The sequence below is a fragment of the Pygocentrus nattereri genome, chromosome 1, assembly GCF_015220715.1.
Source record: "Pygocentrus nattereri isolate fPygNat1 chromosome 1, fPygNat1.pri, whole genome shotgun sequence".
Taxonomy (NCBI): domain Eukaryota; kingdom Metazoa; phylum Chordata; class Actinopteri; order Characiformes; family Serrasalmidae; genus Pygocentrus; species Pygocentrus nattereri.
In genome coordinates, this window is record NC_051211.1 from 44,666,873 (window position 1) to 44,685,538 (window position 18,666).

The 18,666-nt window shown below is 41.3% G+C and overlaps 1 protein-coding gene across 3 annotated transcripts in view; it reads right to left on the reverse strand.

Annotated features, from left to right (window-relative positions):
- Nucleotides 1–9,244, reverse strand: part of btbd11a (BTB (POZ) domain containing 11a) — a 270,998-nt gene extending 261,754 nt beyond the window's left edge. For 2 of the 3 annotated variants that reach the window (XM_037538605.1, XM_017695849.2), the window contains exon 1: nt 8,019–9,244. In XM_037538605.1, the coding sequence (XP_037394502.1) occupies nt 8,019–8,940 (922 nt within the window). In that variant the 5' untranslated portion in view covers nt 8,941–9,244. The remainder of the gene's footprint in view (nt 1–8,018) is intronic. The other variant, XM_017695850.2, reaches the window with a different exon arrangement.
- Nucleotides 9,245–18,666: the final 9,422 nt, after the last annotated feature.

An 18,666-nucleotide genomic window follows, 5' to 3' on the forward strand; every position in this document is an offset into this window, starting at 1 on the left:
GAGTCATCTGTGAATACTCCGGGGGGCAGGGCAGGCAAAAATAAGAACAGCAAGAAAGTTCCTGCTGTTGCCAGCACTGCCCAATTATAAATCCTCCTCTCTGATAACACACACAATATCCACAGCAGGAGCTGCTGCTGGACAAATGCAGCGCCTCCACAGAGGAAGCAATAGGAGCGCCTACCTGTTAAGGAGGCGTTAGTATCAATTATGTCACCGTTGTTACATCACCACAATTTTTTTCTCTACACGAACATCACAAGCTCATAATAATATTCCATAATAATATGGACCATTTATCTACACAAAGCATAGGCATTGCAGTGGCTGTTACTGAGTCATATACTATATACAGAATTTAGTCATAGGTCATGCGTGATTTGGCCTTGTAAATGTCTGTACATTTCCACTGCAAATTCAAAAAGATGATACCAACAGAAATTCTTAACTTATTGGCTGATATAAAACAATCTAATGCACTGTTCTCTGTGCACACACTCATAAGCATGGTTTACAGAGACGCATAAGGGGTCAAGCAACCCCCCAAACTTTTGTTCTCTTGACACTGTAAACTGCTGTATTAGCCAACTTGCTTACTAAAGCTTAACCCTACTAACATGAAATATCAGTCGACAAATCAACATACCATTCTAGTTCACATTTTGGGGCCCTTTTGGGTCACATAATAGTGCTCAGTGACTTTATCTTCATCTGAAATTCAGTAAATTATTGCTGGCTTCAGTTTAAAGACAGAGGACTTCAAAGACAGAGGAGAGCACTCTTGAGAAACATCATGTTCTGTTGGTTCCAATCTTAAACAGGTACCACAAACCATAAAACTTCAACCTTCAGTACTGGATGGATTGTCAATGGAAAAAAACAAAGTTATGTTTTTTGAACGAGAAGTTCTGTAACTTTATGCAGTGGACAAGCACCCTTAGTTTACATACTGCAGAACTATCAGGCATTTTACTTATAGCATGGACCAAGTTGGTGGGATGGACCATTATATATCCTTGCTGTCCAAAAAATGAACAAGTATCTCATCATTTGAGCTAAACAGCTGGCCTTTAACATTGCACGAACACTTCGTGATGTATGTACTGAAAGAAATACTCCAAAAATGCTTGGAATAAAATCTTGTTACATTAATGTACATCTATAATGTACTAAAACTGTTTTTGCCCTCTTCATCGATTTTGGAAATAATTTTTCTTTGGACAGTGATGACATATTGTATATTAATTATTAAAGGCCCACATTATGACGGTTTCACCATACATGACTGTAAAGTGTAACAAAGGAGGCATGTATGTCATTTGCAAGAGCAAATCCAACTCTGCCACTGTCCAACGCTCAAAGTCCATAGAGACTGGGGTCAAAACACAGGCAGACAATATCAGAGCTGTAGGTGGTGTGAGAGGAAACAGAAGCATGGCAAGAGGGCTGCTATGCTAAAGATGCGTTGGCTATAGCCATGCTAGGCTATAGGCTAACCCCAAGGAACCGGATGTTCCTTTCAAACTAGACAGCATTACAAAAAGCTGGAACTGTGAATTTTGCATTGACTACCAGTACTAATGTTTTTTGTTACCTTAACAAGACCTTGTTTTTCAAAAGCAAGACAGCTAGTTAGCCGATTTAAATGTTTCAGGCTTGTACTGCAGTGGCACAAATGGCCGAAAATGTATTTATTTATTTACTTTTATGACAATTTTTCATCAGCTTAAAGCTTTATAATAGCACAGGCTTGTATGGGGCAGTTGTTCTCTAATGTGGTTGTTCCATCATACGGAATATAAACTTTCATTCCAGCAGGCAGAAAATGAACTAGAACCCAAAGTTCCGTTGATTCCTGTTAAGGTCAGTTCTTTTGAGTGTGCATGGGAAAAATACCCCTTTAGTGTACATACAATAAATAGTGCATATATTAGGGGACCTCTTGTAAGTATTTGGTTTTTCCATCCATCTTCTAAGCCACTTCTCCCTCAGGGATGCCTATCCCAGCAGTCATCAGGCAGAAGGCAGGATACACCTTGGACAGGTCACCAGTCCATCGCAGGGCAGACAGACAGACACACTCACGGGCAATTTAGCATGTCCAATAGGCCTGACTGCATGTCTTTGGACTGTGGGAGGAAACTGACGCAGACACAGGGAGAACATGCAAACTCCACAAACTCCACGGTCCCCTGGCAGGGCAATCGAACCCGGCCCTCCTCACTGTGAGGCAATAGCGCTACCCATAACGCCACCGTGCCGCCCATCTATTTGGATTTTTTGTGCTTCTACCATGTGACTCCAAAAACGTGCATATTTATGCAGTGTACATGTTTTTTAAAGTAACTTACTTTAGCATCATTTGTCACAGTCATTGTGTAGACTTAACAGTGTCAGTGACCTATATCTGCAGACCACATCATGATGCAAAGATTATTACCTTGTTTATGGATCTAACTTAATGCCATCTAGATTGCAGTCAGGAGGTCAGAATAAATCACCGGTGTAATCAGTGCTAATGTAGTCGACTGCTTGTTTCGAAGCATTGAAATGCGGCGCTGCTAACGAGGAGATCATTGTGTCAATGCATGAGTCAGTGACAAGAATAGCAATGCAGCCAGTTTAGGAACCTCCATGGCTTGCAAGAAGTTGCATGCACAAATTGCATAAGGGTGTTGAAAACTGATGAAACTTCTTTCACATTTCACTTCACAGCAAAACGAGATTTCTTCAAAACAGCAATCAATGAAGTAAGACTCAGCCAGTAAACAAGTGTGACGCCAAGAGGGTGGAATGCGATGCTGAAATGTGCCTCCATTACTGCAAGAACTGGAAAAAACCTGTATCTGTTCCTACAGGTGTGTGAAGGAGCTCTGCAGCACCGCATGCAGCACTGCCCACTGTGGAGATCACACCTGTTCCACTGTCCAAATGAATAAAGAGGCTCAAAACAAAGATCATGCTGTGGGTGTCACTGGCCTCATCAAAAGCTCCACAGAGAGGATTTATTCACTCAAAGAAAAATGTCGCAATGGCACTAAAGACTCAGATAAGCTTCCACTGTAACATGTACAGATTTAAAAAGAAAACTAGTGTTTTTAACATGACATACATACTTACATACTTTTAATACTAAATACCATCTACTAAATGTATTATTTTGGAACAACTTATGACAACTGTAGTGTATTAAAATTATAATCAAGCTATGAATAGATAGATATATACCACAAAACCATTTAGTTGTGAGCACTTTTTTCAAACAACTAAAATTGTATTTCAATGTGTAATTTGTATACACAACTGTTATCACACTAAAATACAAACCCCATTCCAAAAGGTTATGGACAGTATGACAAATGCCAGTGAAAACAGAAAGCAGTGATTAGTAAATTTAGTTTGACTTGTATTAAATTGAAAACAGTGCAAAACATGATACTTGATGTTTTACACTCATTCCATTCCCTTGACGCCTGCAACACGTTCCAAAAAGTTGGGACAGAATCATGCTTACTGCTGTCTTACATCACTTTTCCTTTTAATAAAACTTAATAAATGTCTTCAGTTTCTGATGCAGATTTTTTTGCCATTCTTCTGTTAAGCACCAACGTCCCTGAAAAAGACGGAGTCTAAAAGGCAGCATATGTTGCCTTTCTATCACCTCGAACCAGTCTGCCCATTCTCCCCTGATCTCTCACACCAACAAGGCCTTTTCCTCCACACAACCGCCGCTCACGGGATATTTTCTCTTTTTCGGACCATTCTCTGTAAACCCCAGAGATGGCTGTGCGTGAAAATCCCAATAGATCAGCAGTTTCTGAAATACTCAAACCAGCCCATCTGGCACCAACAACCATGCCAAGTTCAAAGTCACTTAAATCACCTTTCTTCCCCATTCTGATGCTCAGTTTGCACTTCAGCAAGTTGTTTTGAGCACCTCTACATGCCTAAATGCATTGAGTTGCGGCCATGTGATTGGTATATTAGCTATTTGTGTTAACAAGCAACTGAACATACTGAACATGAATGAAGTGGCCAGTGAGTGTATTTTAAATGCATACCTGTGGGCATAACAATACCATATTTGATTACTAGTTCGTGCAAGATATGCTGTACAAAAGTATATTTTAAAAAACATTGCATCTGTTGTTTTAAAAATATGCATTTCAAAAAGCACAGAAAAGTATATATATGTATTTCCCTTAAATAAATAGAAAAAAAGTACTTTTAGTTTTCTTTATATACTTCAAGAACACTATTGATGTATTTAGGTATGCTTCTTTGGGCATTAGGCAGCTGCTGAATTATGTTAGTAAATGTTTATGCAAAATTCACTTTATCAAGGAAAATATTTTTTTCAATTTGCAGTGAGTTATCTATGTGTTATCTCTATCTGTTCTGGGACCTCTCTGCCCTTTTATGTGCATACATGGAAAGCCTAAGGCAGGAAAAGCAGCAGAAAGATCCCCAAAATGGCCATACCAGTAGAGGCTTGCAGAGGAAGCAGCGAGAACAAGCAGGCTAAAGCAGCTTGAATAAGCGTCCTGATAAATCTAGATTATTTGAGATTGGAGCTTGACTTCATAGACTGAACAAACATTTTGCTCAGTTTTTATATAAAGTTTGAAGACGTTCCACAAAAATGCTGCAAATCTGTATAATTTTTCTTTCAGTGATGGGACTAGTTGTCCAGTGGAACAATCCTGAAGAAAAGGTGTTTTGACACTTATATTGATAAAAAAAAAACATTGATTTTGTTTATATGAAGTATGGTTTTCACAAAAATACTTTGTTTCAAAGTATTTATGTCTTCAGTTTCTTTGTTTCAACTTATGTCTTCAGTTACTTTGTTTCAAAGTATTTATGTGACTTGAATCAACTCAGTTCAACTGTACACTTTGTATGACTTTCAGACTGAACTGACATAATATTTAGTGGTGTGGGTCACGGGCCCCTGTCTAATTATACATGAACACTAGGGAAAGTGAAATTAACCAGAACTACCCTTTTACTTTCTTCTCCAGTGCTGGAAAGTTGGTTAAAGTTCATAGGAGCAGCTCTTTCATATCTGTCTCATTTTAAGGCAGGTTATTAGAGTGCAATAGCTGAGGCTTCAAATTCACATTCCAATCACACATTTCAAACACTTCAGCACCTGCCCAAAGGCTTCTATTATAAGCATACAATAGGACAAGTTTTCTATTCTTTTCTAAGTACTAGGGAATGTGTCAAAATCATTGTCCTGCATAATCGATGGTACAACAAACACATCAGATGGCGATTAGGTCGAAAAATGCTTTTCCATTAAACTTAGCTTGACTACTCCCTGTCAGAAGTCCAAGTAACTTGTTTTTTAGACAGTATGTTACAGCATGATAGGAGATGTGCTAAAGTTCTGTGACCAGACTTCTTCAGCCATCCCTCTAGAGTAGCCTGCTCCATGGGGCTGTGTGCTCTCATTTGCCAAGTCAGCGTTGACTCACCTCAGATTAGTCTGACACTGAGGTGAACAGCGCTGCAAACTACATAAATAAATCATAACAGCATGATGTGTGGGACACAAGGGACAAAACAAATGCTCAACACTCACCCGCGCAAACGACAACAATGAAAGGTTGATGGGGGTAGCTCCATTTACTCGGTTCTATGTAACACTTTGATGGATTTCTGCTCTTCAGGGTATTTTCTAATGATCCTTTCACTTCTGCTTCTTCCTCAGTTCATTTTCAGTCATTTCCATTTAGCTCCATTTTTATGCAATTTTTATTCCTTTCTGTTGATACAGAACCTTGATTGCTGTGCTGCTCCTCACACCTCTCACTGTGAAGTTTTAGACCACTGCTTTATTTTAGACCACTATGATCCCCCCCAAAAAAACCCCCAAAGATTATGACCTAACAAAGTCAGTTTCTGTCTACGTGCTATAGGGCACTCTTCCTATATTGAGGTTTCAGACCTGATTTTGTTTTCATAGCAATCATGAGTTATTGCTGCACTATAGTTCAAGAAAGACAAGTTCAGGCAGTATCACATCTAAAAATAATGGTTCTTCAAGGGTTTTTTAGTACAAAAAATGGTTCTATATAGAACAATGAACACTCAAAGAACCCTTTGCATGATTTGCATCATGAAAGTGTTCTTTAGTTTGTTGGAGAATGTACACGGTACTACAAAAAGCGCTCTTCTACTGTAACAAAACTGACACTGTAACAGCAGAAGCATTTTGGTTGCTATATAGAACCCTCTTCAAAAAGGTTCTTTATAGAACCATCTACAGCACATTCTCCATCAATCTGAAGAACCTTTTGATAACACAAAGGGTTCTCTGAATGTTCACAATTCTATTTGAAAAGCCATAATTTCTGAAGTGTGTACGTTATCAGAACATACGGTCTGTTATATGAGACTGTGTTTTAGGTATTGTGCAGGGAAATTCACCCAAAAGAGCCCCCAAATATTTGGTAGAAAGTTCCATTAGGATGAAGCTGAACCAAAAACATGCACTACATACCTTCATGTGTGTAATCGATTGCATTACATGTGATGCTGGAAGAGATCTCAGTTTTCTACCAGACACATGAAAGGGTACCGGGGTCTACACCCAGAAGTTGCAAACAGAGGTTAAACATTGAGACAGCTGTCCAGTGCCTACCTCACCACTCCGACACTGGGACATCCCAGCTTGTTCAAAGCTCCATATACTGAGAAGCACATGGCACATTGTTTTGTTCAGACTGATTCATCCTAGAGAGAGTTATTACAAAATATTCAGGATCTCTTTCAAGTGAATCTCCCTGTAGTCCTGAATGCCAAAGACTTTTTCATTCAATTTCCAACTAGAAATGATTTTCACATATGAGTGAAACTATTGATTATGTGCTTTTTCAACAATCTACTAGTAAGCATCAGCTTAATCTGTCTAGAATATCAATTTCTGGAATTGTTTACTGCTGCCTGACAGCCCAGAACACTGAGCTTTTACTTGAAGAGTTCATACCACAAAGAAGACCACCATAGAAGCATCACTGACCAGATGCTATTTGGGTGGTGGACCATTCTCAGCACAGCACGGCACTGTTGCTGGGCTTTTATGTCACTGCTGGTTTGAGAATAGTCCACCAACCAAACATATTCAACCAACAGCTGAAGACACTGACCACTGATAAAGGACCAGCGGATGACTAATATAAACTGTGAGAGGAAAATATAGTCTCTAACACTGATGAGGTCAGTGTGGTCCTTTGACACTACACACTGCGTAGAGGAGGGGCTGCTAAATGGTGCAGCAACAAATCTGTAATTGTAGAAACACAACATGAACCTGCAGTAGTAAGCAAAACTTTGGAGACCCCCAGGCAAATGACGCTTTGTTGCACATCATCTACACGGAATACATTTAAATATGGCTGTTTCCTGTGCACAGTTTTTATTTATTGATTGATTTTAACATATTGGGGGAAAAAAACATAAAATATTCAATGATCCATAAAATTTGCACATTTTCTGTTTTGTTTTCCTGATGTGTCAAATCCAGAACATAAAGAGTAACTGTACAATACACTGTGCAGAAGAGGGTACAGTAATATATGCACTTAAGAGACTCAACAAAACTTCTCATTTGACCAGGGGCACCCAAACTTTCGTATGCTTTTTCCAAACTTTTGTATATGGTAAGTGGACCTGATATAAGGGTACAGTGTAGATACAAACTAGGCGTGGCTATCAAACTGGCAACTAGTATGTGTGTTCAGCACAGCAATGTACATGGTCTAGTAGTATGTATTATGGTGTTTAGCACAACATCTACGTTCATACTCCATTTTTTACATATACACTATTACTTTGTCTTCTACCTCCAAACGTTTATTGACCTTACCCCACTGACCTGATGCCCCACGATACCCGAGTCCACCCTGTGTTACTACTACTCCAACGCCCCCCCTCCTCCCATCCAACCCCTAAAGAGCCAGCGTGCGCTCGCGCGCTCCAAAGCCGGAGCGAGCTCTCCGGGCACTCACCGCTCGCGTTCTTGCCGCAGATGAGGTGCTGGTAAGGCTGCAGCAGCCCCCACAACTCCGAGTCGTTGTTGATGGCCTGCTCGAGCGCCTCCACGTTCAACTTGGCGGCGCTTCCTCCACCACCTCCTCCTGCTCCTCCTCCACCACCACCTCCATCCTCCTTGTGCGTGAGCGTGCCGCTGTTGCTGGTGGTGCTGCGCAGCACGCGGCTCCACACCTCGCGGAAGAGGCTCTCCACGCATGCGGTCAGGTAGATGGCCGCGTGCTCGTGCACGCGCAGCGCCACGCGGCTGTCCACCATCCATCTAAAGAAGCGGCCCACGGAGAAGACGAGGCCGCAGCGCGCCGACTTGCCGCGGCGGAAGCGGTCGCCTGTGCTCATGTTGTAGAGCGAGAGCGCGCCGAGCGCCGCCGCCACGCAGTTCACCGAGATGGTCCAGGAGAGCACGGCCTTGACGGCGCTCTGCACCTCGTGCCGCGTGCACCTGGCGTAGCGCAGGCTCAGGCGCTGCGCCTCGCGCGCCACGCGCACCAGCGCGCGGCTCACGAGCGCCGAGAGCCTCGCCACGACGTCCGGCGGCGGCGGCGGCGCCAGCGCCTCGTCCCGGCGCAGCGCGCCCTCCACCTCTGCCAGGCTCCACGGCACCTCCTCGAGCTCTGGCAGCTTGGCGCACTGTCCCGAGCACTCGAGGATCTCGGCGTCCTCCGCCAGCACGGTGTTCACCGTGTCCAAGCTGTTGTGCCTGCTGTGCATGGACTCGGTCAGATGCCAGCAGTTGCCTCCATGCGCGTGCGACAGGTGCGCGTCGGAGCAGCAGAGCGACACGCTGGACGACCTGAAGGAGTCCGCCGCGCCACCATAACCGGAATCGAGCGTTAAGTCCTCCAGCGTCCTCGCGCCCGTCTTACCCTTGCCCGCCATGGCTGCGCCTCATAATGCAGGGGCTTTACGGCGGCGCGCGCTGAAGCACAACAGAGAAAAACGATCAACAATCCAAAAAAAAAAAAAAAAACCCCACGCGCTGAAGAAAACGCACTGCTCCTCCTCGCGCACGCCTCCTTCTTTCCTTTTCTTTCAGTGCGACCTCGCTCTAATGCGCGCGACCTGTGACAGTTTCCTTCCCCTCTCCGTTCCCTCCTACAGTTTGGGGGGTTTTGTTGTCCTCGAGCTCCAACTTGGTGCGCGGAACTGTGGCGAGCTCGAGCTCCCCGCAAAACGCTCCCGCTGCAAAGCGGCGAGGAAGGGAGGGAGGGGGAGGGGCTATGCAAATACAGAGCATCCGGTAGCCAATCAACAGGCTGGAAGAGTTTAGAGTGACGGAGGCGCCAGGACTTCACTGCGCTCATCTGTTGCGGCGTTTATGGCGGACAAAGCGATACGAAACAACGAGAAGCTGAGGAGGAGTGCGAGGGAGAGTGACCTCCTAGGCGTTTACTGAGCTTTTGGTCTCTTATTGAAAAGAGTGAGGACAGAAAATGGGATATGCATAGAGTCTTAGCGACAGAGTAGCGCTGAAACTGGGTTCTTTGGCACGTAACGATAGTGGAACCCGGTTTAAAAGGGTCCTTCCACGAACCACGTATGCATTCAAACGGTTGGACAATCCTTTTTTAAGAGTGTAGGTCTGTATGCACACGTGTCCAGATGCCCCTCCAAAGGTGCACTTATCTGCTGAAACAGGTGTTCACACACACACACACACAGCTTGATAATCCCCATAGAAAAGCATTACAAACAACACAATTTGGAGTAGCCAAGCATGAGCCTAAGGTCAGCACGGTCAATGCCAAGCGCCTGGTAGAGGGGTATGAATGCCCGCAGTCTTGGGCTGTGGAGCAGTGGAACTATGTTCTTCAGAATGGATCTCAATTAATTGCCCTTGTAGTGACCCAGAACTAATCATCCAACATCAGTATTGATGCTCAGTCAAATCAGGTGTTCCAACACCCAGTGTTAAGCCTTGCAGAGTGGAACTCTAGTGATATACTTCATTTCAGAAAAATGCTGGATTTGGACACACAGTGTATTTTTAATGTCGCCTTCCAGGCACAAGTCAGTGTGATGTTCATACTGATGTTGCAGTCTTTACGTCTGTGGCAGCTCTGAATCACTTTTCAGTCATCATGGAAGATGAGCTTGTGTCTGGAGGCTGTGCGCTGCTGCCTTTAGATTTAGATCTCCCTCTGCGGCTTCCATACCTGCATGTGTTATCAAACTGCTGCATTACAGTGAAGAGGAAATGCACTGCAGCTGGGAGATCAGATTCATATTCATATTTTTGATCACATGGCTTCACTCAGGTGTGAGTGTTTGCGTATGTGTGTGTGTGTGTGTGTGTGTGAGAGAGAGAGAGAGAGAGAGAGATCTTAACATTTAAAATGTTCTCAGCTGGATTAACAGTGTGAAACATTACACGTATACAGAACATTACCTAACAACAAAGCACATTAGCTTCAGGCTACTAATAACAGATTATGTGAAACACATTATCACAGAATTATTAAAATTTAAAAGACCATCTTGTTCACTTTCATCTTGCTAAGCTGTAATAACTGCAGTGATTGTCTTCGCTTATATTCACTGTTTGAAACTCACTTATTTAATCTCATTTTAAGTCATTAAGCAGCTTCTCTTCTCTCTTTCTGAAGGAAAAGCGTTGTTTTGGCGCCCCCTGTGGACAACATTGATAACCGACGGTGACTCTCATCATCATCGTCATCATCATCATCATCATCATCATCATCATCTTCACATCTTACTGATTATTAGCAGTGAGTACATTATTGGCACATGTTAACATTGAAAAATTCAGGATCTAATATCACGCATTCTGTGTGAATAGTGCATTTTGGTGTGCAGAAATCTCAAATCTGTGTACATTACTACTTAGACATTATAAACTTTTTTCAAAAGTTTGGAATCAAAGCCTATATAATGCTATTAATATATAATACAATGCTGTGAAACTAGTTTGTTTTCAGGTAAATGTATTAAATAAATTCACTATGATAGTCTTATGTAATTTCATTCAGAATTTAGAAAGCTATAAATAGGAGAACGTTTTTTATTCTGCACTGACAGAGATCGTTGTGGAACCCTGAGAGTGATAGTTGTGCTATAATTAACATCCAAAATGCTTCCTATCTGAAAGCTGGTGATGAAATCTTGAGTTGGAAAATTTTTTTGTAAAACATTTGTTGTAAAAATTTATTGTACAAAGTATAGAATTTACAATATAGAGCAAATGACTTATAATCCTTTAGACACCTTTTGGTGTTTAGTTAATATGATTTAAATCTGCATTGCACTGAAAGTTATTACTGTCAATATAGAGTACATTGAGGATGTTTTGAAATATAATGATGCAAAGATTTTATTTAACAATAAATTTCACAAAATTGCTGTTGAGATCTGTGGGGGCCAGATCATCTTCTGTAGACTGTTTGTGCTTCATTCTGCTGGAGATTATATTTTCAGAGTTTAGCAGTGTTATTGGTTCATTGTTATGCTACAGAATGAGAAGTACTACATAATGTAATCTTTCTGTACTCCTCAGTAGACGAAGTTGGTAGTTACTAGGTACATTTACTCAAGCATCTGTACTTAAAGCAACATTAAAGAACAATTTTACCTCAAAATAACAGCTTCAAAATCATTTTGAGGACACATTCGCTCTGTACTCAGTATTCCCAGCATGGACATCAAGGCAGAGGCTGTGAAGAGACCAAAGAAGATGCTGTCAGACAAAAGAAGAACAAGAAAAAGAGAGGGGGACCAAGCAAGAGAATCTACAAGTGTAAATCTCAGCCAGGCTTTTACTCTTTGGTGAAAGCTAAAAGATATAAAAGAATGCAAGACAGACTCACGGCTAACAGGAAAACAATGAATATCCAACAGCAGAGTGTTCATCTCTGCTTATGTTATTTATGAAATAATGCAATGTAGGCTGTAACTTTGTCTGTCATCCCTGTCTTACAGAGGTTTTCCAGATGTAAAATTAAAGGTCCCAAAAAAACCATGAGTAGAGCAAAGTCTAGCATGCAAAGAAACAATTTCATCTCACACCAAAAAGTTTGGTCAGTCTTTGTTAGTCTCATGCCAAATAAACCTTGAAAGTTTGCAACCTCCTGTAATAAAATCCTGTAATATTACTCAACCTTGTAAGTCAACATAGTTCTGCGTCTTCAGATGTGTTGAATTCCATCTACCTGGCAGAACCTGACTTCCCTTTGTGTGCATGCACGTCGTGAAGGCCTATGGATGCTACAGATTACATTCACAATTTTGGTTATTTACTCAGAGATCCAACCGAAATCGTGAGTGTAATCTGTAACATCCATATCCCTGTGGGACTGAGAAAAGGGGTCAGATTCTGTATCCTTCAGCTCTTTGACGAAGACACGCGTACAGCTGTCCTCAAAGCATGATTCATATTTATGACAGTGGTGTACAGTGACAGGCACTCTGTAACTGTAGGAGGGGACCAAAAGAAAAAAGTACCAATTCTTGCATAAAGCTACTTTAAGTAAAACATGATGGATTCAAGCTCTCCTGAGTATTTTCAATCAGATTCGGGGCGCAGACATGACATAAATCAGACTACAACAGATCAAACACCACAGCAGATAACACCAACAACAGAGACAAAGATCAGCACAATCAAACAAAGCAAACACCAATACAGCAAAGACAAGGGGCAAACACAGGGCTTAAATACACATGGAAAACAAAGGACAGGTAGAAAACTGGTGAAGACAATGAGGGGCGGAGTCATGAAAGGAGGGGGCTAAACCAAAACATGAACACATGGACAGGACTGGGAGGGGCCAATCGTGACAGTGCCATTAATTTTGATTTAATCACCATCTTATTTGCAGAAATGCAGTCCCAAACCAGCAGGGAACTTCCACCATGCTTCACTGTTGAATGCACACTCTGATCTATGTAGCTCCCTCTGACCTTTCAGGGGACAAGCTGCCCAAAAAATTAGGTGTGGCTTGGCTTTGTTTCTCCCTCGAGATATAGCCTTTTGGTCACAACTCTTCTACGATGACCACTTCTAACAAGGCTTCTTCAGACTGTAAATGGGTGTACCAGGGATAGGCACCCAATGTTTTTTCCAGTTCTAAACTGAGAGCAGTGCTGGACCTCAATTCTGAAGAGAAGTAAGCTCGACTTCACGCCTTCAGCACAAACTTTGCGACCACTGTGTTTTTGTTGTTTTTTTGTTTTTTTTTGTGCTGCTACAGAAAAGCTTGGACAGATCTTGCTATTGCAGGATGATTGCCTTGTGTCTTGCTGTGGTGCTCACTCTTGCTGCAGTGTAAAATTTGAAGGTTAAACTGATACATCCACTACAATCTTGTTTTTTTTTAGTATGGTTGCCCCTTTACAAACAATGGATTGTCCATCATTAGACTGTGTTGGACTGGCAACCTGTCCAGGGTGTATCCTGCCTTCCGCCCGATGACCGCTGGGATAGGCTCCAGAACCCCACCGTGACACTGAGGGAGAAGCGGCTTAGAAAATGGATGGATGGATGGATGGATGGATGGATGGATGGATGGATGGATGGGTGGATGGATGGATGGATGGATGGATGGATGGATGGATGGATGGATGGATGGATGGATTGTCCAGCATTGGTTACCCACTCATAGTCTGTCTGTACATCACCTCAGAACACTTGTCTACTGTGTTTTGCTTTAATGGCTTTATAGGCTCCTGGACATCCTCTATCTGGAACTGCCATCTGTAAGAATTAACAAAGCAGCACATACAACTTTTCATACATTGAATGATGTAAAGGAAAATGAAAAAAAAAATGGGCTTTTGCTTTCTTACTGTATAATGTATTTAAAAACTGACTGATGTAGCCCAAGTTTTAAGTGACCTGTGTTGTATTTACACTTGGTTTCTGCTGAATTGTCCCATGTATGAGAGGGTGGAGGTTCTCAAGGGGATATTGTTTGTCATTTGCCTGAAAATGAAAAGAAAGACAGAAAGAGTGAGAAATAGGCAAAGAGAGAGAGAGAGAGACTCTTTTGTTCAAGTCAGCCCTGAAAATTACAGAACTGTTGAAGCAGTTAAGATCAGTTAAGATTAAACTGAGCTGTTCTGATAAACTACCTGTCGGGCTATTGTGTAGCACAATACATTCTCAGCTTATCAAGATCAATTATAGAGCAATAGATTGTACGTAGCTCTGTGATATCAATTTATAAGAAACTGAACAGTTCAATGCATAACCATTTAACTCAAATGTAATTAAAAATGTGAAAATTCTCGCAAACGTGTTTCTGTTTAGGTTTGCATGACTAATTACTCTGGCTGGGTCACAAAATTCAGTATCTGTATAAGACCAACTGAAAAACTTTAATAATTTCCGTTTCATTCAGTTGCAAATTTAAATACCTAATCAGTCAGTCTCAACAATATAATTCAATGTATTGTTTCTAGTCTAATTTTTTTGGCACACTTACCTCTGCACATTGAACTTTGTACTCCTTATTCTGTTTCATGTTGCACTGTGTTCCTTAGAGGAACGTAGTGTTACTCCACTGTGTACCTGTACATAGATGGAATGACAGTAAAAGCCTGTTGGAACTGGCATTGCCATTAACTAGCCAGAGGACACTGAGTTCCAGACCTTGGTAGTCTCAGATGGTTTTATTTCACATAGTCATGAGATACATTGCAGAAACAGTGATGTCCTGATAATGTAGTAGCCTACTATGCAGAAAAGCTTGCACCCCAAGACTACTTAATCTGTGGGCATTGGTTCCCAGCTGACCAAGGAAAAGCTGTGGTTGTCCACTGTGTTTAACTTTGTGTTGAACTGCCTAAAGTGACTTTGACTTATTGAGATGTACAGGCTTGCAGCACACACAGTACAGGCTAATATGTGACATCATTATGACTTAAACGTGAGAGTTCATGAATGCAATTGACAGATAAAGCTTGTAAAACAATTCCATGATTTTTATTTTTACTTAGCTGAATCTGCCTGCTACAGTCGAGTCATAGTATCTGCTCTGTTCAGGCTACAGGCTCTGTTGTTGGTCTATATATTACCGATCAAATGAGAACTTAATGGTTGTTCAAAGTTGAATTATTTTACCTATTTATAACATACTCCAATGAGCATGATAAGGTTCACTGTGAAGTAGCATATTGATGGCATAGTATTATGTAAAGTAAATGATGTTATTGTGTGCACTACCCTGTGAAGGCTGAAAAGATCATTAAACCCTTCTAAGCTCAAGCTTATTACATACCAAGGCTTATTATCCAGTAACTACAGGGTCTTCAATGGAAAGTGGCTGAGCTATTCTTAGGTTAGAGAAGTGTAATAAAACTTTGGGCCTGCTATTTAAGGGGATCTTTTATCTGGAGGCTCACTTTAGCCAAGTCCCTTCATTTTCAAGACATCCCTGTCTCTCGTGGCCACATTGGGAGCAGTTAGATCCCATTGTGTTGAAGTAAATGTGACAATAGGCATATTTTCTGCAGTTCATTTATTTATTATTTATTTTATGTGTGTTGCAAGTCATGAACTTGCTAGCATTTTTTATTTATGCTCAGAATTATCTAAGATTGTCACTACTGAATCAGTCACTACCAACCATTTGGTAAAGTAATTACACACACACACACACAAACATATTTTCTAAGCCGCTTCTCCCTCAGGGTCACAGGAGGGTGCTGGAGCCTATCCCAGCGGTCATCGGGCGGAAGGCAGGATACACCCTGGACAGGTCGCCAGTCCATTGCAGGGAGTAAAGTAATTAATTCAAGGAAAAACTTCTTTGGTCTAAAGTCTGAGTCAGTTAACCTCTTAAAAGACCAGGGCCCTTATTACACACCTCTAAGAATTGCTCAGCCAGTTTGTACTGAAGTCCCTGTAGTTATTGAGTAAAAAGCCTTAGTAAGTAATAATCCTGAGATTTTAAGAGGTTAAAAGTCCAAATTATGTTTTCAACTCTGATTCAAACCGGTTTCCATAGATAATTTCAGGGGAAAATGAATTGGTAAATAATGTTGAATAATGAATCCAATAAAATGACGTAGTGTAACTGGAGTACAGCCAAGGTGTAAAACATTAACAGCAGTTTAATTGAAGAACAGGAAATGACCCAATGAAAGGAAAAGATACACAGCAAAAAATGATAGGATAAAAGGCAATGAATTGGTGAAAATTGGTGGTGTAGTACACATAATCATATTTATTCATTAAATGAAATTGGCCATTTTTCTGCACTAAAAATGTGATGCTAATGTGGCTCATATTAATGGCCCTGGGTATCAGTAGCGAAACATCTCAAACGACACACAGTCCTACTAATTACTGATAACGGTTGTTTAAGCATTATTACGGCATATTTACAACATTAATAAATTAGACACAGATCCATGAATAAATATGGGTCATTATGAATTTTAGATTTTAGGTACGATATTCTAATGCTGATAATTAGCTAATATGTCGCTACATTAGGGGTTCTTTTGATGACCATTTGTTCATGTAGTTACAAGTAAGTGCAGCCTATTAAGGAACACTTAAGTCATTGTTGTTGGGACACTGCAATGTGACACATTTTCATTTCCTTTTGATTTTGGTGAGGTCATCATGAATGTACGCAACATACAGTATATAGTGAAACATCCAGCTATGTCCTTTACTCTAAGGAGCAGCAGCAGTGCAGCGCAGGTTGATCATTTTAAACAGGACAAAGAAGCCACAACCTCTTTTCACTCGCTTCTCGTCTGTGTGGCCTTCCAATTTAATTTGGCTTGGTTGTTCAGAGTGTGTGTGAGGAACATGGAGAGCTCAAACTCTACTGAACTCCTGCCTCTTCTGAGTTTCTTCTGTGTGTTCTGGTTTGACTTCTGGTTGCCTGGAAACATTAAGATATATTGTCAAAATAAAGTTTTGTCAAAATAAAGGTTGATTGATTTGATTGATTGTGGCATGAAAGCCTGGCTGGGCCATGCATGCTTCCTTTTTGTCAAAGTACAAATCCACATTATGCTAATGCACTGATGCATCTTACTCACCCATGTTCCAGTCATTATAATATAATTCATTTAACTTGCATAATAAAGCAATGGCTCCAAATGGGCAGTCATGAGGATGTTATGTAAATATGTTATATATATTGGCCCACGCTTCTTGGCCACCTGGTCATACATTTGTATGCTTATTAGCTACTTGTAAAAGGGCCACATCCAAAATAAAAGTTTCTTTGGTGATAACAGAGCTGATGTAGTAAGTCAACATTGTTCATTTCAAAGCATTCATTGGCTGGTACGTCTGTGGAAACCTATGAGGACACAAGAACCTGTGAATATAAAATATCCACCTGAGCAGCAGTTTACCTGTCCGTTCATACTGGTGACTGTTTTGGTGCTTTACCAGGTCTGACATGGAAGGAAAGGTTTGAAAGATAAGATTTTTGTCTATCTTCAAGCGCCAGTTTTGAAAATCATTATTTTCCCACTTATTTTTCTTCAGCTTTCTTCTTCCTTCCACATTGGATGTTGTGTCCAGTCTCCTCAGAAATATCTCCTGGAAAATGAATAACTTGGAGTTAACGCCTGTTTGGACTAGAAATGAAATAAGTGAAGGGTGGTCTCTGACTATTTGAGTACACACTTTACGTTGCCTTTGGTCACAGCAGATGCGAAGCTCAGAATTAGTGTGAGTTTACTTCCATCTAGTGGCCGACATCGGTATTACAAGCCCTTTATATTGGCAAAAGGTCTTCACACACACACACAGACGGTTACACACATTATGTAATGGTTTATTTTTCTCATAAGTTTAGAACCAACCAACATCACACAAGAATTTAAGCTCGGTGCCAAGGAACATGTTGTGTCTCCTCCTCTCTCTCTCTCCCTCTCTCTCTCTCTCTCTCTCTCTCTCATTCGTGCGTAACTGTTTTATTAGACCCACAAATTTGAACCGAGTTCCTATTTTTAATGCTAAATATAGAATGACTGAAAAAACAGTCATCTCACCTAAATAAATAAATAAATAAATAAATAAATAAATGTTTGACTTAAAATAAAAAGGCACAAGCCTACTTTTGAAGTCGTTACAGTTTCAAAATGCACTGTTCTCTCCTTACTCCATACAGTAATGTTTAAGTGGAAAGTGAAAATAGTATTAGTTAAAATAACTAATATGCATTTATGTGAAGGGCCGCGGGTCAGACAGCCGCCGGGCAGCGCCTGGTTCACACTGCTCGGGTTTAAAACAGCGCCATCCTCCGCGGGTAACGGAGAAAATGACCGCGAGAGTCACTTCCGTCTCTGCTCATGCCTGATATCATGTGCCGATCCGGGTACTTTCAGCTCCAGCCAATCAACGTCCAAAAGGGAGGAGCGCTACTGTAAATGTCGTTATCGTGAGGAAAGCTGCTTATCAAACGCCCGAATCTGTTGAATGTATTATTTTCGGATCTGTGAGTCGACCTGTGGTGTAAGTATGGACGTTTTTGGGGGCTCTGGAAACGTTTTGTATCAAAAAGCCCAGCGGCGCGAATAATCACACAACAAGAACGTGACACGAAATCGTTTGCGTCAGGCCGAGGCGCGGCCAATCAGAATCGTTCTGTCCTAACTGCGTAGCGCAGAGGGCGG